Genomic DNA, 16,435 nt, shown 5'->3' with positions numbered 1-16,435 from the left:
TGTTTTAATAGGCGTAGCTTTATAGTACATTTTGGAGTCTGATTGATTTGGCTATTTGGAATCTCTTGAGGTTTAATACGAATTTTAGGGTGGATTTTTCTGTTTCTGCAATAAGGTTCTTGGAATTTTGGTAAGGATTGTATTAAATATGTAGACTACTTTAAGGAGTGTTGACATCTTAATAATAAGTAATCTAGTTAATCAACATCATATTATTGAAATGTATCTTTGGAACATTGTTCAACAACATTTTGTAGTTTTCAGTGTACAAGACTTTTTTCCTTTATGTTTACTCAACTATTTTATTCTCTTTGATGCTATTACAAATGGAATTTTTTTCTTAGCATCTCCTTTGTGTTGTTTGTAGAAATCCAATATCCTTTCATGAGTGGAAAAAAAAAAAAACCTCTCAGCAAATTGGGCACAAAATAAGTGTGCATGTGTATGTGTGTGTGTGTGTGTGTGTGTGTGTGTGTGTGTGTGTATGTGTGCATGTTCAGTCACTCAGTCATGTCCAGTTCCTTGTTACCCCATGGACTATAGCCTGCCAATAGCCTGCCAGGGTCCTCTGTTCATGGGATTTTTTTTCAGCAAAAATATTGGAGTGGGTTGTAAGGAATGACAAAATTTGTGACATCTTTTGAAAGTAGAGACAATATGATTTGTTAATGTTATCAATAAGTAATTTGAGAGCATAAGGGAGTGAAAACTGTTTGAAAATATGAGAATTGTTTTTTCTTTTGTATAAACAATTGCAATGCAGAGGGTACCACTTAATAAGATGGGGGGCCACATTTTAGTAGTTGACTTACAATATTGGATTAGTTTCCATAGTGCTTATATCAATTTATTTCTCACCTTCAGTGTACAAGGATTCCAAATTTTGTACATCTTCACTGGCATTCTTCTTTTGTAATGATATTAATTTCATTAATTATGGCAGAGCCCTCATGATATAATCACCTGCAAATGCTCCACTTACTAAAACTGTCATACTGAACAGTTGGAATTCAACTTACCAATTTTGGAGCCATGGATATTCAAACCAGAGCAGAGGTCCAATTTCATTCTTTCTGATATGGATATCCAGTTTTCCCAATGCAATGAAGAGATTTTCTTTTCCCTATACTGTATTCTTGGACTCATTTTTTAAAACGTAACTTGAGGAGGCGGTCCAAAGATGGTGGAGGAATAAGATGGGGAGACAAATTTCTCTCCCACAAATTTATCAAAAGATCATTTGAATGTTGAGAAATTTCCACAAAACAACTTCTGAATGCTGGTGGAGGACACCAGGCACCCAGAAAGGCAGCCCATTCTCTTTGAAAGGAGGTTTGACAAAATATAAAAGACAAAAACAGAGACAAAACATTTAGGGGTGAAGACCCTTCCTGGGGAGGGAGTCGTGAAGGAGGAGAAGTTTCCACACAGTAGGAAACCCTCTCACAGGCAGGTCTGTGGTGAATTTTGGAATCTCAGAGGATAACATAACCAGAAGAAACAAAAAGAAAAAAAAAAACAAAACAAAAAAACCTACAGAATATGCACCTAACCACAACTGCCAGCAGAGAAGTAGCCCAGACACTTGCGTTTGCCACCAGTGAGTGGGGGCTGGGCAGGGAGGCACGGACTGCATCATCAGTCTTTAGGGTAAGGACTGAGTTTGAATGCCCTGAGGACAATCTGAGGTAGCTAACATGAGATAGCAACCCAAATCGTGGGATTACTAGAAAGACCAAAAAGAAAAAAAAAAGAAAGAAAGAAAGAAAGAAAGAAAAAAACTACCCCAGGAAAGGCTCTAATGCAGGACAGTGACCCCTGACAGACGTGCTCACAGAACAAATGATTGGGCAAATACCAAAGGCTGTGTATAGGCCCCTCCCCCCCAACCCCAAGGCAGAGAGGCAGGTGTGCAACAACCAGAGCTGGAAGGCATGGGGCTGCTGCAATCTCGGTCCCAAGTTTGTTGCAGCCTGAGATCAGCTCCCCAGAGGAGACACATGGCACATCTGAGACAGTTCTCTCGTGGCGCACCCAGGAAACCAAGTGTCTGGATTCAGGAGGTGATTAAGATGAACGGACCCCTGGGACAGTGTGCTCACCAAGCACCCAATCGCCTGAGCTGCTCAGACCTGGGAAGAACACAAATTACACAGCCCATCCCGGTCTGTGCCCTTGTGGGGTACCCAAGAACCTGAGTGGCTTAGACCTGGGAAGTGCATTTCATAATGCAGGGCCCACGTGGGACAGTGTCCTTGCAGGGCACCCTGGAGCCCCAGCAGTGCAGATCTGGGAAGCACACTCTGCCTTGGGCTGTGGCAAACCCGGTGTGGTCCATAAACTGTGAGCACTCTTCACACACACCAGCAGTATTTCTCTGCAGTGTCCCTCTGTCCCCACAACACAACTGAACAAGTGAGCCTAAATAAGTTACCACTTTTGCCCCCTGTGTCAGGGCAGAAATTAGACACTGAAGAGACTTGCAAACGGAGGAAGCCAAAATAAACAAAGAAGAGGGAATCGCTCTGAAAGTGACAGGTGCAACAGATAAAAACCCTGGAGTTAATACTGACTATGCATTGGAAAAGGACCTATAGATCTTGAGAACAAGTACAAGTTGAAAGAAGGAACTATCTGACACTGAACTGACCCCACATTGCCCACAGCAGCTCTAGAGAAATTCCTAGATATATTTTTACTATTATCACTTTATAATTTATTTTTAAAAACTTAAATTCTTTATTACTCCTTTAATTTTCATTTTTATAACCTATTACCTTGCAAAAAAGACCCTATTTTTAAAGCAAATTTCATACATACACTTTAAAAAATTTTTGTGATTGATTTTGCTTTGTATTTTTTATATTGTATTTTTGAGAGTCTAACCTTTATTCTAGATTTTAATCTTTGCTTTTTGATATTTGTTATTAATTTTGTACCTCTAAGAATTTAATCTTCAGTTTCCATTTTCACTTAAAGATTTGATTACTGGCTTAATTTCTCTCTCCCCTTTTGATTCTCCCTTCTCTCACACAGGACACCTGTATCTCCCTCCTTCCTCTTCTCTTCTCTTCTCTACTTAACTCTGTGAATATCTCTTGATGTTCCAGGCTGTGGAGAACATTTAGGGAACCGATTACTTGGCTAGATTGCTCTCTCCCCTTTTGACTCTCCCTCTTCTACTTCTGGTCACCTATCTCCCTCCTACCTCTTCTCTTCTCTGTGTAACTCTGTGAATCTCTCTGGGTGTACCTCACTGTGGAGAATTGTTTCACCATTAACCTAGATGTTTTATCATCTGTGCCATATGGATGGAGAAGTATTGAGGCTACTGTAAGAGAAGGACTGACAGCCAGAGGCAGGAGGCTTAACTCCAAAGCTTAAGAAATCACAGAAATCCTGATTCCAGGGAACATTAATATAGCTCTTGCTCATCCAAAAGTCTCCATGCCTACACTGATACCAAGCTACACCTAAGAGCCAACAAGTTCCAGTGCAAGAGATACCACATTAATTCCCCAGAAAAACGGGAACACAACCCTGAGGATTAAAAGACAGGCTGCCCAAAGCCATGTCAAACCCATAGACACCCTAAAGCTTACTACTGGACACTTCTTTGCTCTCCAAGGAGAAGAGATCCAGCTCCACCCACTAGAACACAGACACAAACTTCCCCAACCAGGAAACCTTGACAAGCCACTAGTCCAACTCCACCCACAAGGAGCAGACTCAATAATAAAGAGGAACCAAGAACTTCCAGCCTACAGAAAAGGCGCCTAAAACACAGTTATCTAAACAAAATGAAAAGGCAGAGAAATAGTCAGCAGGTAAAGGAACATGTAAACAAAATGAAAAGGCAGATAACTAATTAGCAGTTAAAGGAACATGATAAATACACACTAAACCAAACAAAAAAGTGGGAGATAGAGTCCACCAGAAAAGCAATTCAGAATAATGGTAGTAAAGATTATCCAAAATCTTGAAAACAAAATGGAGTTACAGATAAATAGGCTAGAGAGAAGGATTGAGAAGATACAAGAACTGTTTAACAAGGACCTAAAAGAAATAATGGAGTCAATCAATAATGAATAATTCAATAACTGAGATCAAAAGCACTCTAGAGGGAACCGACAGTAGAGTAAGTGAACCAAAAGAGAGGATAAGTGAGGTGGAAGATAGAATGGTGGGAATAAATGAAGCAGAGAGGAAAAAAAGAAAACAAAGAATTAAAAGAATTGAGGACAACCTCAGAGACCTTTGGGTCAATGTTGAATGCCCCAACATTCGAATCATAGGTGTCCCAGAAGAAGAAGGCAACAAGAAAGGGCACGAGAAAATACCTGAGATAATAGTTGAAACTTTCTCTAAAATAGGGAATGAAATAGCCACCCAAGTTCAAGAAACCCAGAGTGTTCCCAACAGGATAAACCCAAGGCAAAACACCTCAAGACACATATTAATTAAACTAATGAAGATCAAACACAGAGAGTGAATATTAAAAGCATCAAGGGAAAAGCAACAAATAACACACAAGGGAATTCCCATAAGGATAACAGCTGATGTTTCAATAAAAACTCTTCAAGCAAGAATGCATGGCAGGACATGCTTAAAGTGATGAAAGAGAGAAACCTACAACCAAGATGACTAAACCCAGCAAGGATCTCATTCAGCTATGAAGGAGAAATCAAAAGCTTTACCAACAAGCAAAAGCTGAGAGAATTCAGCACCACCAAACCAGCTTTTCAACAAATGCTAAAGTATCTTCTCTAGACAGGAAGCACAGAAAGGATGTATAAACTTGAACCCAAAACACAAAGTAAATGGCAATAGGATCATACTTATCAATAACCACTGTAAATGCAAATGGGTTGAATGACCCAACCAAAAGACAAAGACTGACTGAATGGATACAAAAACAAGATCCCCATATATGCTGTCTACATGAGACCCACCTCAAACAAAGGAACAGATACAGACTGAAAGTGAAGAGATAGAAAATGATATTTCATGTAAATAGAGACAGAAATAGAGACCAAAAGAAAGCAGGAGTAGCAATAATATCAGATTAAAAAAAAAAAAAAAGACTTTGAAAAAGACCATGAAAAGAGACAAAGAAGGACACTGCATAGTGATCAAAGGATCAATCCAAGAAGAAGATATAACTATTATAAATATAAATGCACCCAACATAGGAGCACATTAACATGTAAGACAAATGATAACAAGTAGGAAGGGGAAAATTAACAATAATACAATAATAGTGGGAGATTTAATACCCCACTCACACCTATGGATAGATCAACTAAACAGAAAATTAGCAAGGAAACACAAGTTTTAAATGATACAATGGGCCAGTTAGACCTAATTGATATCTACAGGGCATTTCACCCCAAAACAATGAATATTACCTTTTTCTCAAGTGCACAAAGATAATTCTCCAGGATAGATCACATCCTGGGCCATAAATCTAGCCTTGGTTAATTAAAAAAAAAAAAACTGAAATCATTTTAAACATCTTTTCATATCACAATGTGGTAAGATTAGATGTCAACAAATATATGGAAGCTAAACAACATACTTCTGAATAACCAACAGATCACAGAAGAAATCAAAAAATGCATAGAAACAAATGAAAACTAAAACACAACAACCCAAAATTTATGGGATTCAATAAAAGCAGTGTTAAGAGGAAGGTTCATAGCAATACAAGTTTACCTCAAGAAACAAGAGAAACATCAAATAAATAACCTAACTTTACACTTAAAGCAACAAGAGAAAAAGAAATTAAGAACCCCAAAGTTAGTAAAAGGAAAGAAATCATAAAAATCAGAGCAGAAATAAGTGAAGAAGAAGCAACGGAGACTATTGCAAAAAATCAACAAAACTAAAAGCTGGTTCTTTGAGAAAATAAATAAAATAGACAAACCATTAGCCAAACTCATCAAGAAAAAAAAAGGGAGAAGAATCAAATCAATAAAATTAGAAATGAAAATGGAGAAATCACAACAGACAACACAAAAATACAAGGGATAATAAGAGATAACTATCAGCAACTATATGTCAATAAAATGGACAACTTGGAAGAAATGGACTAATTCTTAGAAAAGCATAACTCCAAAACTGAACCAGGAAGAAAGCAAATCTTAACAGACTCTTCACAAACATGGAAATTGAAACTGTGATGAAAACATCTTCCTATGAACAAAAGCACAGGACCAGATGGCTTCACAGGTGAATTTTACCAAAAATTTAGAGAAGAGTTAACATCTATCCTACTCAAACTCTTCTAGAAAATTGAAGAGGAAGGTAAACTCTCAAACTCTATGAGCCACCATCACCCTAATACCAAAACCAGACAAAAATGCCACAAAAAAGAAAACTACAGGCCAATATCACTGATGAACATAGATGCAAAAATCCTCAACAAAATCCCAGCAAACAGAATCCAACAACATATTAAAAATATCATATATCATGGCCAAGTGGGCTTTATACCAGGGATGCAAGGATTCTTCAACATCTGCAAATCTATCAATGTGATATACCATATTAACAAATTGAAAGATAGAAGGCATGTGATTATCTCAACAGATGCAGAGAAAGCCTTTGATAAAATTCAGTGCCCATTTATGATTAAAAAAAAAAAAGAACCAAAAAAACCAAAACCAAAACAAAATATCCTCCCCAGAAAGTAGGCATAGAAGGAATATACCTCAACGAAATAAAGGTCATCTACAATAACCCACAGCAAACATTATCCTCAATCTTGAAAAATTGAAAGTATTCCTCTAAAGTCAGGAACAAGACAAGGGTACCCTGTCTCACCACTACTATTCAACATAGTTTTTGAAGTTTTAGCCACAGCAATCAGAGAAGAAAAAGACATAAAAGAAATCCAGAATGGAAAAGAATAAGTAAAGCTCTCACTGTTTGTAGATGACACGATCCTCTACAGAGAAAACCCTAAAGACACCACCAGAAAATTACTAGAGCAAATCAATGAATACAATGAATTTGCAGGATATAAAATTAAAATACATAAATACTCTGCATTCCTATACACTAACAATTAGGAAACAGAAAGAGAAATGAAGGAGACAATCCCAATCACCATTGTAATGAAAATAGTAAAATCAGTTTTACTTTGCAACCCCATGAACCGCAGCACGCCAAGCCTCCCTGCCCGTCACCAACTCCCAGGGTTTACTCAAACTCATGTCTATCGAGTTGGTGATGCCATCCAGCCATCTAATCTTCCGTTGTCCCCTTCTCCTTCTGCCCCCAATCCCTCCCAGCATCAGGGTCTTCTCCAATGAGTCAACTCTTCGCAAGAGGTGGCCAAAGTACTGGAGTTTCAGCTTCAGCATCAGTCCTTCCAATGAACAGCCAGGACTGATCTCCTTTAGGATGGACTGGTTGGATCTTTTTCTAGTCCAAGGGGCTCTCAAGAGTCTTCTCCAACACCACAGTTCAAAAGCATCAATTTTTCGGCCCTCAGCTTTCTTCACAGTCCAACTCTCACATCCATACATGACCATTGGAAAAGCATAGCCTTGATTGGACGTACCTTTGTTGGCAAAGTAATGTCTCTGCTTTTTAATATGCTATCTAGGTTGGTCATAACTTTCCTTCCAAAGAGTAAGCATCCTTTAATTTCATGATTGCAATCACTATCTGCAGTGATTTTGGAGCCCCCCAAAAATAAAGTCTGACACTGTTTCCACTGTTTGCCCATCTATATGCCATTAAGTGATGGGAGCAAATGCCATGGTCTTTGTTTTCTGAATGTTGAGCTTCAAGCCAACTTTTTCATTCTCCTCTTTCACTTTCATCAAGAGGCTCTTTAGTTCCTCTTCACTTTCTGCCATAAGCATGGTGTCATCTGCATATCTGAGGTTATTGATATTTCTCCCGGCAATGTTGATTCCAGCTTGTGCTTCTTCCAGGCCAGCGTTTCTCATGATGTACTCTGCATATAAGGTAAATAAGCAGGATGACAATATACAGCCTTGACGTACTCCTTTTCCTGTTTGGAACCAGTCCATTGTTCCATGTCCAGTTCTAACTGTTGCTTCCTGACCTGCATATAGGTTTCTCAAGAGACAGGTCAGGTGGTCTGGTATTCCCATCTCTTTTGTAATTTTCCACAGTTTCTTGTGATCCACACAGTCAAAGACTTTGGCATAGTCAATAAAGCAGAAATAGATGTTTTTATGGAACTCGCTTGCATTTTTGATGATCCAGCAGATGTTAGCAATATGATCTCTGGTTCCTCTGCCTTTTCTAAAAACCAGCTTGAACATCTGGAAGTTCATGGTTCATGTATTGCTGAAGCCTGGCTTGGAGAATTTTGAGCATTACATTACTAGCGTGTGAGATGAGTGCAATTGTGTGGTAGTTTGAGCATTCTTTGGCATTGCCATTCTTTGGGATTGGAATGAAAACTGACATTTTCCAGTCCTGTGGACACTGCTGAGTTTTCCAAATTTGCTAGCATATTGAGTGCATCACTTTCACAGCATCATCTTTCAGGATTTGAAATATCTCAACTGGAATTCCATTACCTCCACTAGCTTTGTTTGTAGTGATGCTTTCTAAGGTCCACTTGACTTCATATTCCAGGATGTCTGGCTCTAGATGACTAATCACACCATCTTGATTATCTGGGTCATGGAGATTTTTTTTTGTACAGCTTTTCTATGTATTCTTGCCACCTCTTCTTAATATCTTCTGCTTCTGTTAGGTCCATACCATTTCTGTCCTTTATCGAGCCTATCTTTGCATGAAATGTTCCCTTGGTATCTCTAATTTCTTTGAAGAGATCTCTAGTCTTTCCCATTCTGTTCTTTTCCTCTATTTCTTTGCATTGATTGCTGAGGAAGGCTTTCTTATCTCTCCTGGCTATTCTTTGGAACTCTGCATTCAAATGGGAATATCTTTCCTTTTCTCCTTTGCTTTTTATTTATATTCTTTCCACAGTTATTTGTAAGGCCTCCTCAGACAATCATTTTGCTTTTTTGCATTTCTTTTCCATGGGAATGGTCTTGATCCCTGTCTCCTGTACAATGTCATGAATCTCCTTCCATAGTTCACCAGGCACTCTGTCTATCAGATCTAGTCCCTTAAATCTATTTCTCACTTACACTGTATAGTCATAAGGGATTTGATTTAGGTTATACCTGTATGGTCTAGTGGTTTTCCCTACTTTCTTCAGTTTAAGTCTGCATTTGACAATAAGGAGTTCATGATCTGATCCACAGTCAGCTTCCAGTCTTGTTTTAGCTGACTGTATAGAGCTTCTCCATCTTTGACTGCAAAGAATATAATCAATCTGATTTCAGTGTTGACCACCTGGTGATGTCCATGTGTAGAGTCTTCTCTTGTGTTGTTGGAAGAGGGTGTTTGCTATGACCAGTGCGTTCTCTTGGCAAAACTCTATTAGCCTTTGCCCTGCTTCATTCCATACTGCAAGGCCAAATTTGCCTGTTACTCCAGGTGTCTCTTGACTTCCTACTTTTGCATTCCAGCCCCCTATAATGAAAAGGACTTTTTTTTTTTTTTTTTTTGGGTGTTAGTTCTAAAAGGTCTTGTATGTCTTCATAGAACCGTTCAGCTTCAACTTCTTAAGCATTGCTGGTTGGGGCGTAGGCTTGGATTACCGTGATATTGAATGGTTTGCCTTGGAAATGAACAGAGATCATTCTGTCATTTTTGAGATTGCATCCGAGTACTGCATTTTGGACTCTTTTGTTACCATGATGGCTACTCCATTTCTTCTAAGGGATTCCTGCCTACAGTAGTAGATATAATGGTCATCTGATTAAATATACCCATTCCAGTCCATTTTAGTTCACTGATTCCTAGAATGTTGACATTCACTCTTGCCATCTCCTGTTTGACCACTTCCAATTTGCCTTGATTCATGGACCTAACATTCCAGGTTCCTATGCAATATTGCTCTCTACAGCATCAGACCTTGTTTCTATCACCATTCACATCCACAACTGGGTATTGTTTTTGCTTTGACTCCATCCCTTCATTCTTTCTGGATTTATTTCTCCACTGATCTCCAGTAGCATATTGGGCACCTACCAATCTGAGGAGTACCTCTTTCAGTATCCTATCATTTTGCCTTTTCATACTGTTCATGGGTTCTCAAGCCAAGAATACTGAACTGCCATACAACCCAGCAATCCCACTGCTGGGCATATACACCGAGAAAACCAGAATTGAAAGATACATGTGTACCCCAGTGTTCATTGCAGCACTGTTCACAACAGCTAGGACATGGAAGCAACATAGATGTCCATTGGCAGAAGAATAGATAAGAAAGTCGTGGTACGTATGCACAATGGTATACTACTCAGCTATAAAAAAGAACACGTTTGAGTTAGTTCTAATGAGGTGGATGAAACTGGAGCCTATTATACAGAGTGAAGTAAGTCAGAAAGAAAAACACCAATACAGTATATTAATGCATATATATGGGATTTAGAAAGATGGTAATGATGACCCTATATGCGAGACAGCAAAAGAGACACAGATATAAAGAACATTCTTTTGGACCCTGCGGAAGAAGTCAAGGGTGGGATGATCTAAGAGAATAACATTGAAACATGCGTACTACTATATGTGAAATAGAGGACCAGTCCAAGTTTGATGCACAAAACAGGGCACTCAAAGCCAGTGCACTGGGACAACCCAGAGGGATGGGATGGAGAGGGAGGTGGGGGCGGGTCAGGATGGGGATACATGTACACCCATGGCTGATTTGTCAATGTATGTCAAAAACCACCATGATATTGTAAAGTAATGAGCCTCCAATTAAAATAAATAAATAAAGGTAACTACTGTAAGCGTGTGTTTATTTCTGAGCTTTCTATTCTGTTTATTGGTCTATGGATCTGTTTTCAGGTAAATACTAGAGTATTTTGATTACTATATATTGGTAATAAATTTTGAAAACAAAATTTCTGTCCCTATATTTCTTTATTCTCAAAATTTCTTTGGCTATTTGGGTTTTTAATGTGCTTTCATATGAGTTGTATGATTATATTTGTATTTCTTTGGAAAAATGTATTTCTTTGAAAAAATTAATTAGTAGATTTATTTGGATGATGTAAATATTTTTACATTTTTAAAACTTATATTTTATATTACTTATGTATAATTTACAATGTTTTGTTAATTTCTGTGATGCAGCAAAATTATTCAGTTTTGCATGTTTTTCCTATTGCTTTCCATTATGGCTTATCAGAGGATATTGAATATAGCTCTCTGTACCATAAAACAGGAACTTGCCTTTTATTCATTCTTTATATAGTAGTAAACATCTGATAATCCCAAACTCATTCCTCTCCCAGCCCCTACATTCTTGGCAGCTGTAAGTGTGTTTGTTAGGTCTATGAGTCTGTTTCTGTTTCATAGATAAGTTCCTTTATGCCATATTTGTCATTACACATAAAAGTAATGTTATTTTGTATTTGTCTTTCTCTTTCTGATTTTGTTTATTATGACAATCTCTAGGTCCATCCAAGTTGTTGCAAATGACATTTTAATAATATTGACTCTTACATTTAATGATAGCAGTATATCTCTCCATTTGTGTCTTGAATTTATATCCATATCACATAATTTTCAGTGTACAGATCATTTTCAGTGTATCTATTTGATTAAATTTTTTCCTAAATATTTTATTCTTTTTAATGTTATTGCAAATAAAACTATGTTCTTAGTTTATTATTAGGATAGATCATTGTTCACAAGTGTAAATGTAATTAATTTTTGTGTATTGAGCTTTTATCCTGCAACTTTGTTGGATTTGTTTACTAACTCTAGTAGTTTTTTTTTTTTACATTTTCTATTTGTGAGATCATGTATACTATACAGTCATATAAATTCTTTTATTTTTGCTCTTTTATCATGCATTTGAGATTTATGCATATTATTATGTCTATCAAAAATTCATTCATTTTATTGCTAATCAGTATTCAATTTCATGGATGTATCAGAGCTTGTTTCTTTATAATTTAATAATATATTTGTGATTTCCAGTTATTTGAAATTATGAATAAACCTGCTATAAAAATTCATGTATAGTTATTGAAAAACAAGCAACAATGCAGAAAAATATGATGTAATTGTTTGCAAAACACTAGATATCAGAAAAACAATGGCAATGATCACTGAAAGGTGGTAAACAAACAAACTGATTCATTTTTCTATCATTTCATGTTTATTACTTTAAAAGATTTCCATGTGGAGGAGGTACACAGAGAGATAACTCAAAAGATCCTGATAGAGTTTCTGAGTTGGGGATTTGAAGTTGAGGGTTTGATGAAACTAAGTAAGCTAGAATTTTGGGACTAGAATACTGCATATTGTAGTCCTATAGACCTTGCTGTGGGGAGGGAGGGAGAGAGAGAGAAAGAGAATATGATGGAGAACTAATGAGGATCCTATTGCTTACTTTGTAAATTATTGAAAAATATGATATTTTCCTTATACATTTTAAAAATTGTTTTGTAAGTCATTTGAAATGTATTGCAATGAGGTCATAACCTAGTCTAGTCTATTGTGTACTTTGGTGGGCTCATGAGCACTTGGAGAGGAATGGAATAATATTCCCACAAATGTTTTCTCTTTCCTCCTTTCCATCCTAACATAAATTCTGTCAATTTGGCTGTCTGAAACTATGTGACTAACTATGTGAAAAATCTATCTACATTTGAAACGGGTTTTAAATTATTTGTTCTGAAATTAGCATTCATCATCTTCTGGAAATCTGATCAGATAACATTTTCAAAAACAAAGATTAAACTTAAATAAATATGCTTATTTTAATAGGTCACAGTTTAAACAAGAAACCTTTTACCATTTCATTTCCACTGAGACTGAAATCTTCCCTCATGGTGAAATGACCTCAAGTTGTTTTTTTTGTACTTTTCCCCAAGAGGACAGGGTTCTCTAATTCCTATTCTATATGGTGATTACCCTGTTGGCATCTTTGGAGGTAATTCTGAGTGTACCATCAAATTTATGATTGAGGTCCTAATTAATTTAATTAGATAAGAATCATCCTTGGAGATAAACCAGTTGAATGACTCAATAATATGTGCAGTATTTCAAATATAGATAATGTTTTTATGGACCTTTTCCCTTACTTTACATGACAGACTTTCAGGAGTTTGGATAGTTGACTCAAACTGTAATAAAGTATGTAAGTGAAGTTAGTTGCCATCCTTCAGGAAACTCACAGTTCAAAGATGAAGAGAGGGCTTTATAATTGATGGAGAATCAAAATATTGTAAAGACTATTTTATTATTTCACTTTGATTGACATAAAACACAAATACCAACATTTTTTGTGTAAGCAATTCATATACAATTTCCAGTTTTCTCTCCAACCAAAATGTGTTCAGGACAAATCCTGCCATTAATAATTATTTTGGGTCTCTGTTCACCATCAAGATTCAGAATTCTTTAGGTAACAGCACATTCACATTCAATTAGAAAACCCAAACAATTTTAAAGTAAGTTTTGGTGGATGTCTGTGATGAATTAGATTTGCTGCAAGCAAGAATACTGTTGGTCACATGGAAAGAGTTCAAAGTCCAGTGATGTTGCTTGTATCTGGCTGTGTGTGTTCACAGAGTTGCATCAGTGCATGAAGGACGGGAGAACATCCGAGTCCTGGACATGGAAGGACAGGTTGTCTTCTTTTTTTTTTTTTTTTTTACAGGTTGTCTTCTTATGCAGGTAATTCAGGAAATGTGTTTATATATAAGATTCTGAACTAGGTTTTCCAGTGTGCAAGAGAATAATGGTGGTGTAAGAATTCAGTCTTTCAGGATGTTTTCTTTGTGATTTTCATAATCAGCTGTGTTAGGAATCTTTTCTGATTACTGAAATATATGGAGATTGATGCTATTTTGCAACACTCTTTTTGGATGTTTTCATATTCTCATAAACTGGAATAAAATTTTCTTCTCTAACAAAGTTTTCCTAGAAATTAATTTCAAGAGTAATAATTTGGAGATATTTTTATGGGCAGACATATGTAAAGTTTCAATTAACATGGTCTCTAAACGTCGTATGTTAATCTGTTAAAAATTAATGATATAGCATCTGTAAACCCTGATTCAGTGATTTTTAAGAACACTAATAATACTGTAGTCAACAAACCATTACTTCAATTCCAACTTTTCTGTTCACAGATGAGCTTCAGCATCCTATCATATGCTTCTTGTCCATTTAGATGTATTCTTCTTTAATTGGATGTTGATAATTTAAATTTATTTTATATAATTTTTTTACCTTTTTAATTTGTGAACTGCTTAGAAACATGTATCTGTTTTGGATATTAACTCTATGTGTATCTTCTAAAATGTAAATCTTTCAAAAAACTACTTTTGTCAATTGACATTATTGTATGTTTTCCTAAATCCTAATAAGTAAATTTGAAATTGTCAAATATAGCTATTTGAAATGACAGTGATTGGTTAAGAAGATTTTTCCACACCTAGAATGGAGAAAGTTGTCTTTAATAAATGGAAAGAAAAATAAAGAAAATATTGCTTTACTTTTTAATTAAAGTTTTATTTAATGTTTATAAGGTAATAATTATTTGTACAATTTTATTAGCTTCTGGGTAGAAAGACTGTGGCAAAACATTTACTTAAATTTTGCTCTTTTCTCACTAATGTATCTTGATAACTTGCTTCTCTGTAAGATTTGAGGTTTGGGAGAGTGTTTTAAGCAGATTTGTATTATAATCTCTGAAAATACTGGATCATTATTATGAACCATACAGCCCATTGGTTAAATGAATAAACAAATATCTTAAGACTTAGGAAAATCACTATTAATAAGTATATTTACAGATAGCTTTGTCTTGAACAGTGAAAAAAGATATACAGAAAGATCTATGGAACAAAGGAACAATGTAACAGAGTTTGTCCTCTTGGGGCTCACTCAGAGTGTCCAGGGTCAGAAAATATTATTTGTCATTTTCCTGCTTATCTACATTGTGACGATGGTGGGCAACTTACTCATTGTCATGACTGTGGTGGTCAGCTCAACACTGGATGCCCCTATGTACTTCTTTCTTGGCTACTTATCATTTATGGATGCTGTTTATTCAACTACAGTCACTCCAAATATGATTATAGACTTGCTGTGTGAGAAGAAAACCATTTCCTTCCAAGCTTGTATGACCCAGCTGTTTATAGGACACTTATTTGGTGGCGCTGATATATGCCTCCTGGTGGTCATGGCCTATGACCGCTATGTGGCCATCTGTAAACCCTTGCATTATCTGACAATCATGAATAAGCGAGTGTGTTCCTTGCTGCTACTCTTGGCCTGGGTTGGTGGGTTTTTGCATGCTGTAATTCATCCTCTTTCAGTTTACAACCTTCCCTATTGTGGCCCAAATGTCATTGACCACTTCATCTGTGACATGTACCCCTTGTTAGAACTTGCCTGCGCTGACACCCATGTTATTGCCCTCATAGTGCTGGCCAATGATGGGGCGATCTGTATGGTCATCTTCACACTGTTACTCATCTCCTATGGGGTCATTCTGTACTCCCTGAAGAATCTTAGCCAGGAAGGCAGACACAAAGCCTTATCCACCTGTGGCTCCCACATCACTGTGGTTGTCCTCTTCTTTGTGCCCTGTATTTTTATGTATGTGAGACCTCCTTCCACCTTACCCATTGATAAATCCTTGACTGTGTTTTATACCATTATCACCCCTATGCTGAACCCTCTAATCTATACTCTGAGAAATGGAGAGATGAAAAATGCCATGAAAAAGCTCTGGATCAGAAAAAGAAAATGAGGCAGGCAGTAGAGAAACATATCACCTATTGTCAATGAAGAATAGTCTTTCCATGAAAGCCTTTTGTGATTACTTAACTGTAGTAAGCATCTCAGATTTAAAAAGAAGTATGCCTGAACATTTACGTGAATGCTTCCAATCATCACAGCATACTTTAAAGATTTCATTATTTCCTAGTCCAAAGTATATATTGATTTTGAAATAACATTGTTAAGATTTTCAGAGTTTCTTAGAAAATACATACAGTTGGGTATATAAAATGTCACTATTCATTCTATTGATTTATCTTCTATATGATGAGGTAAACAATAGTTAGTACTTTAAATGTATTTTTCTTATTGATTTTCTCATGGTTTTCCTATAAATAAATATTGTAATCTTTTTCAGATTTGATAGAACACATTCAAGATTTCAGAAAAAAAATATGTAACATAAAAATTTCCTTGACTCTTCTCTACACATAGCCACCTGTATTAATATAAGAGATATATATTGTATTTTATATCTGCAAGATATTTTGCATATATTTTTCTTTATATTGCTTAAAATGGTAACATCAAAGGAGAATGATGTTTCAGAGTTCTATATTTT

The 16,435-nt window shown here is 36.3% G+C and overlaps 1 protein-coding gene across 1 annotated transcript; it reads left to right on the top strand.

Annotated features, from left to right (window-relative positions):
* The first annotated feature begins 14,926 nt into the window (after nt 1–14,926).
* On the top strand, nt 14,927–15,844 carry LOC122432597 (olfactory receptor 4A47-like). The gene has a single exon (XM_043454619.1). The coding sequence runs from the start codon at nt 14,927–14,929 to the stop codon at nt 15,842–15,844; it is 918 nt and encodes a 305-aa protein (XP_043310554.1).
* The last annotated feature ends 591 nt before the right edge of the window (nt 15,845–16,435 follow it).

The sequence above is a fragment of the Cervus canadensis genome, chromosome 31 (genome assembly GCF_019320065.1).
Source record: "Cervus canadensis isolate Bull #8, Minnesota chromosome 31, ASM1932006v1, whole genome shotgun sequence".
Classification (NCBI taxonomy): Eukaryota; Metazoa; Chordata; class Mammalia; order Artiodactyla; family Cervidae; genus Cervus; species Cervus canadensis.
The sequence above is the reverse complement of the archived record's forward strand: the minus strand, read 5'-3'. Positions and strand labels throughout refer to the sequence as shown.

Bases quoted from the DNA above. Each gene is read 5' to 3' on its own strand.
- LOC122432597 (XM_043454619.1), top strand. From the start codon at position 14,927: ATGGAACAAAGGAACAATGTAACAGAGTTTGTCCTCTTGGGGCTCACT.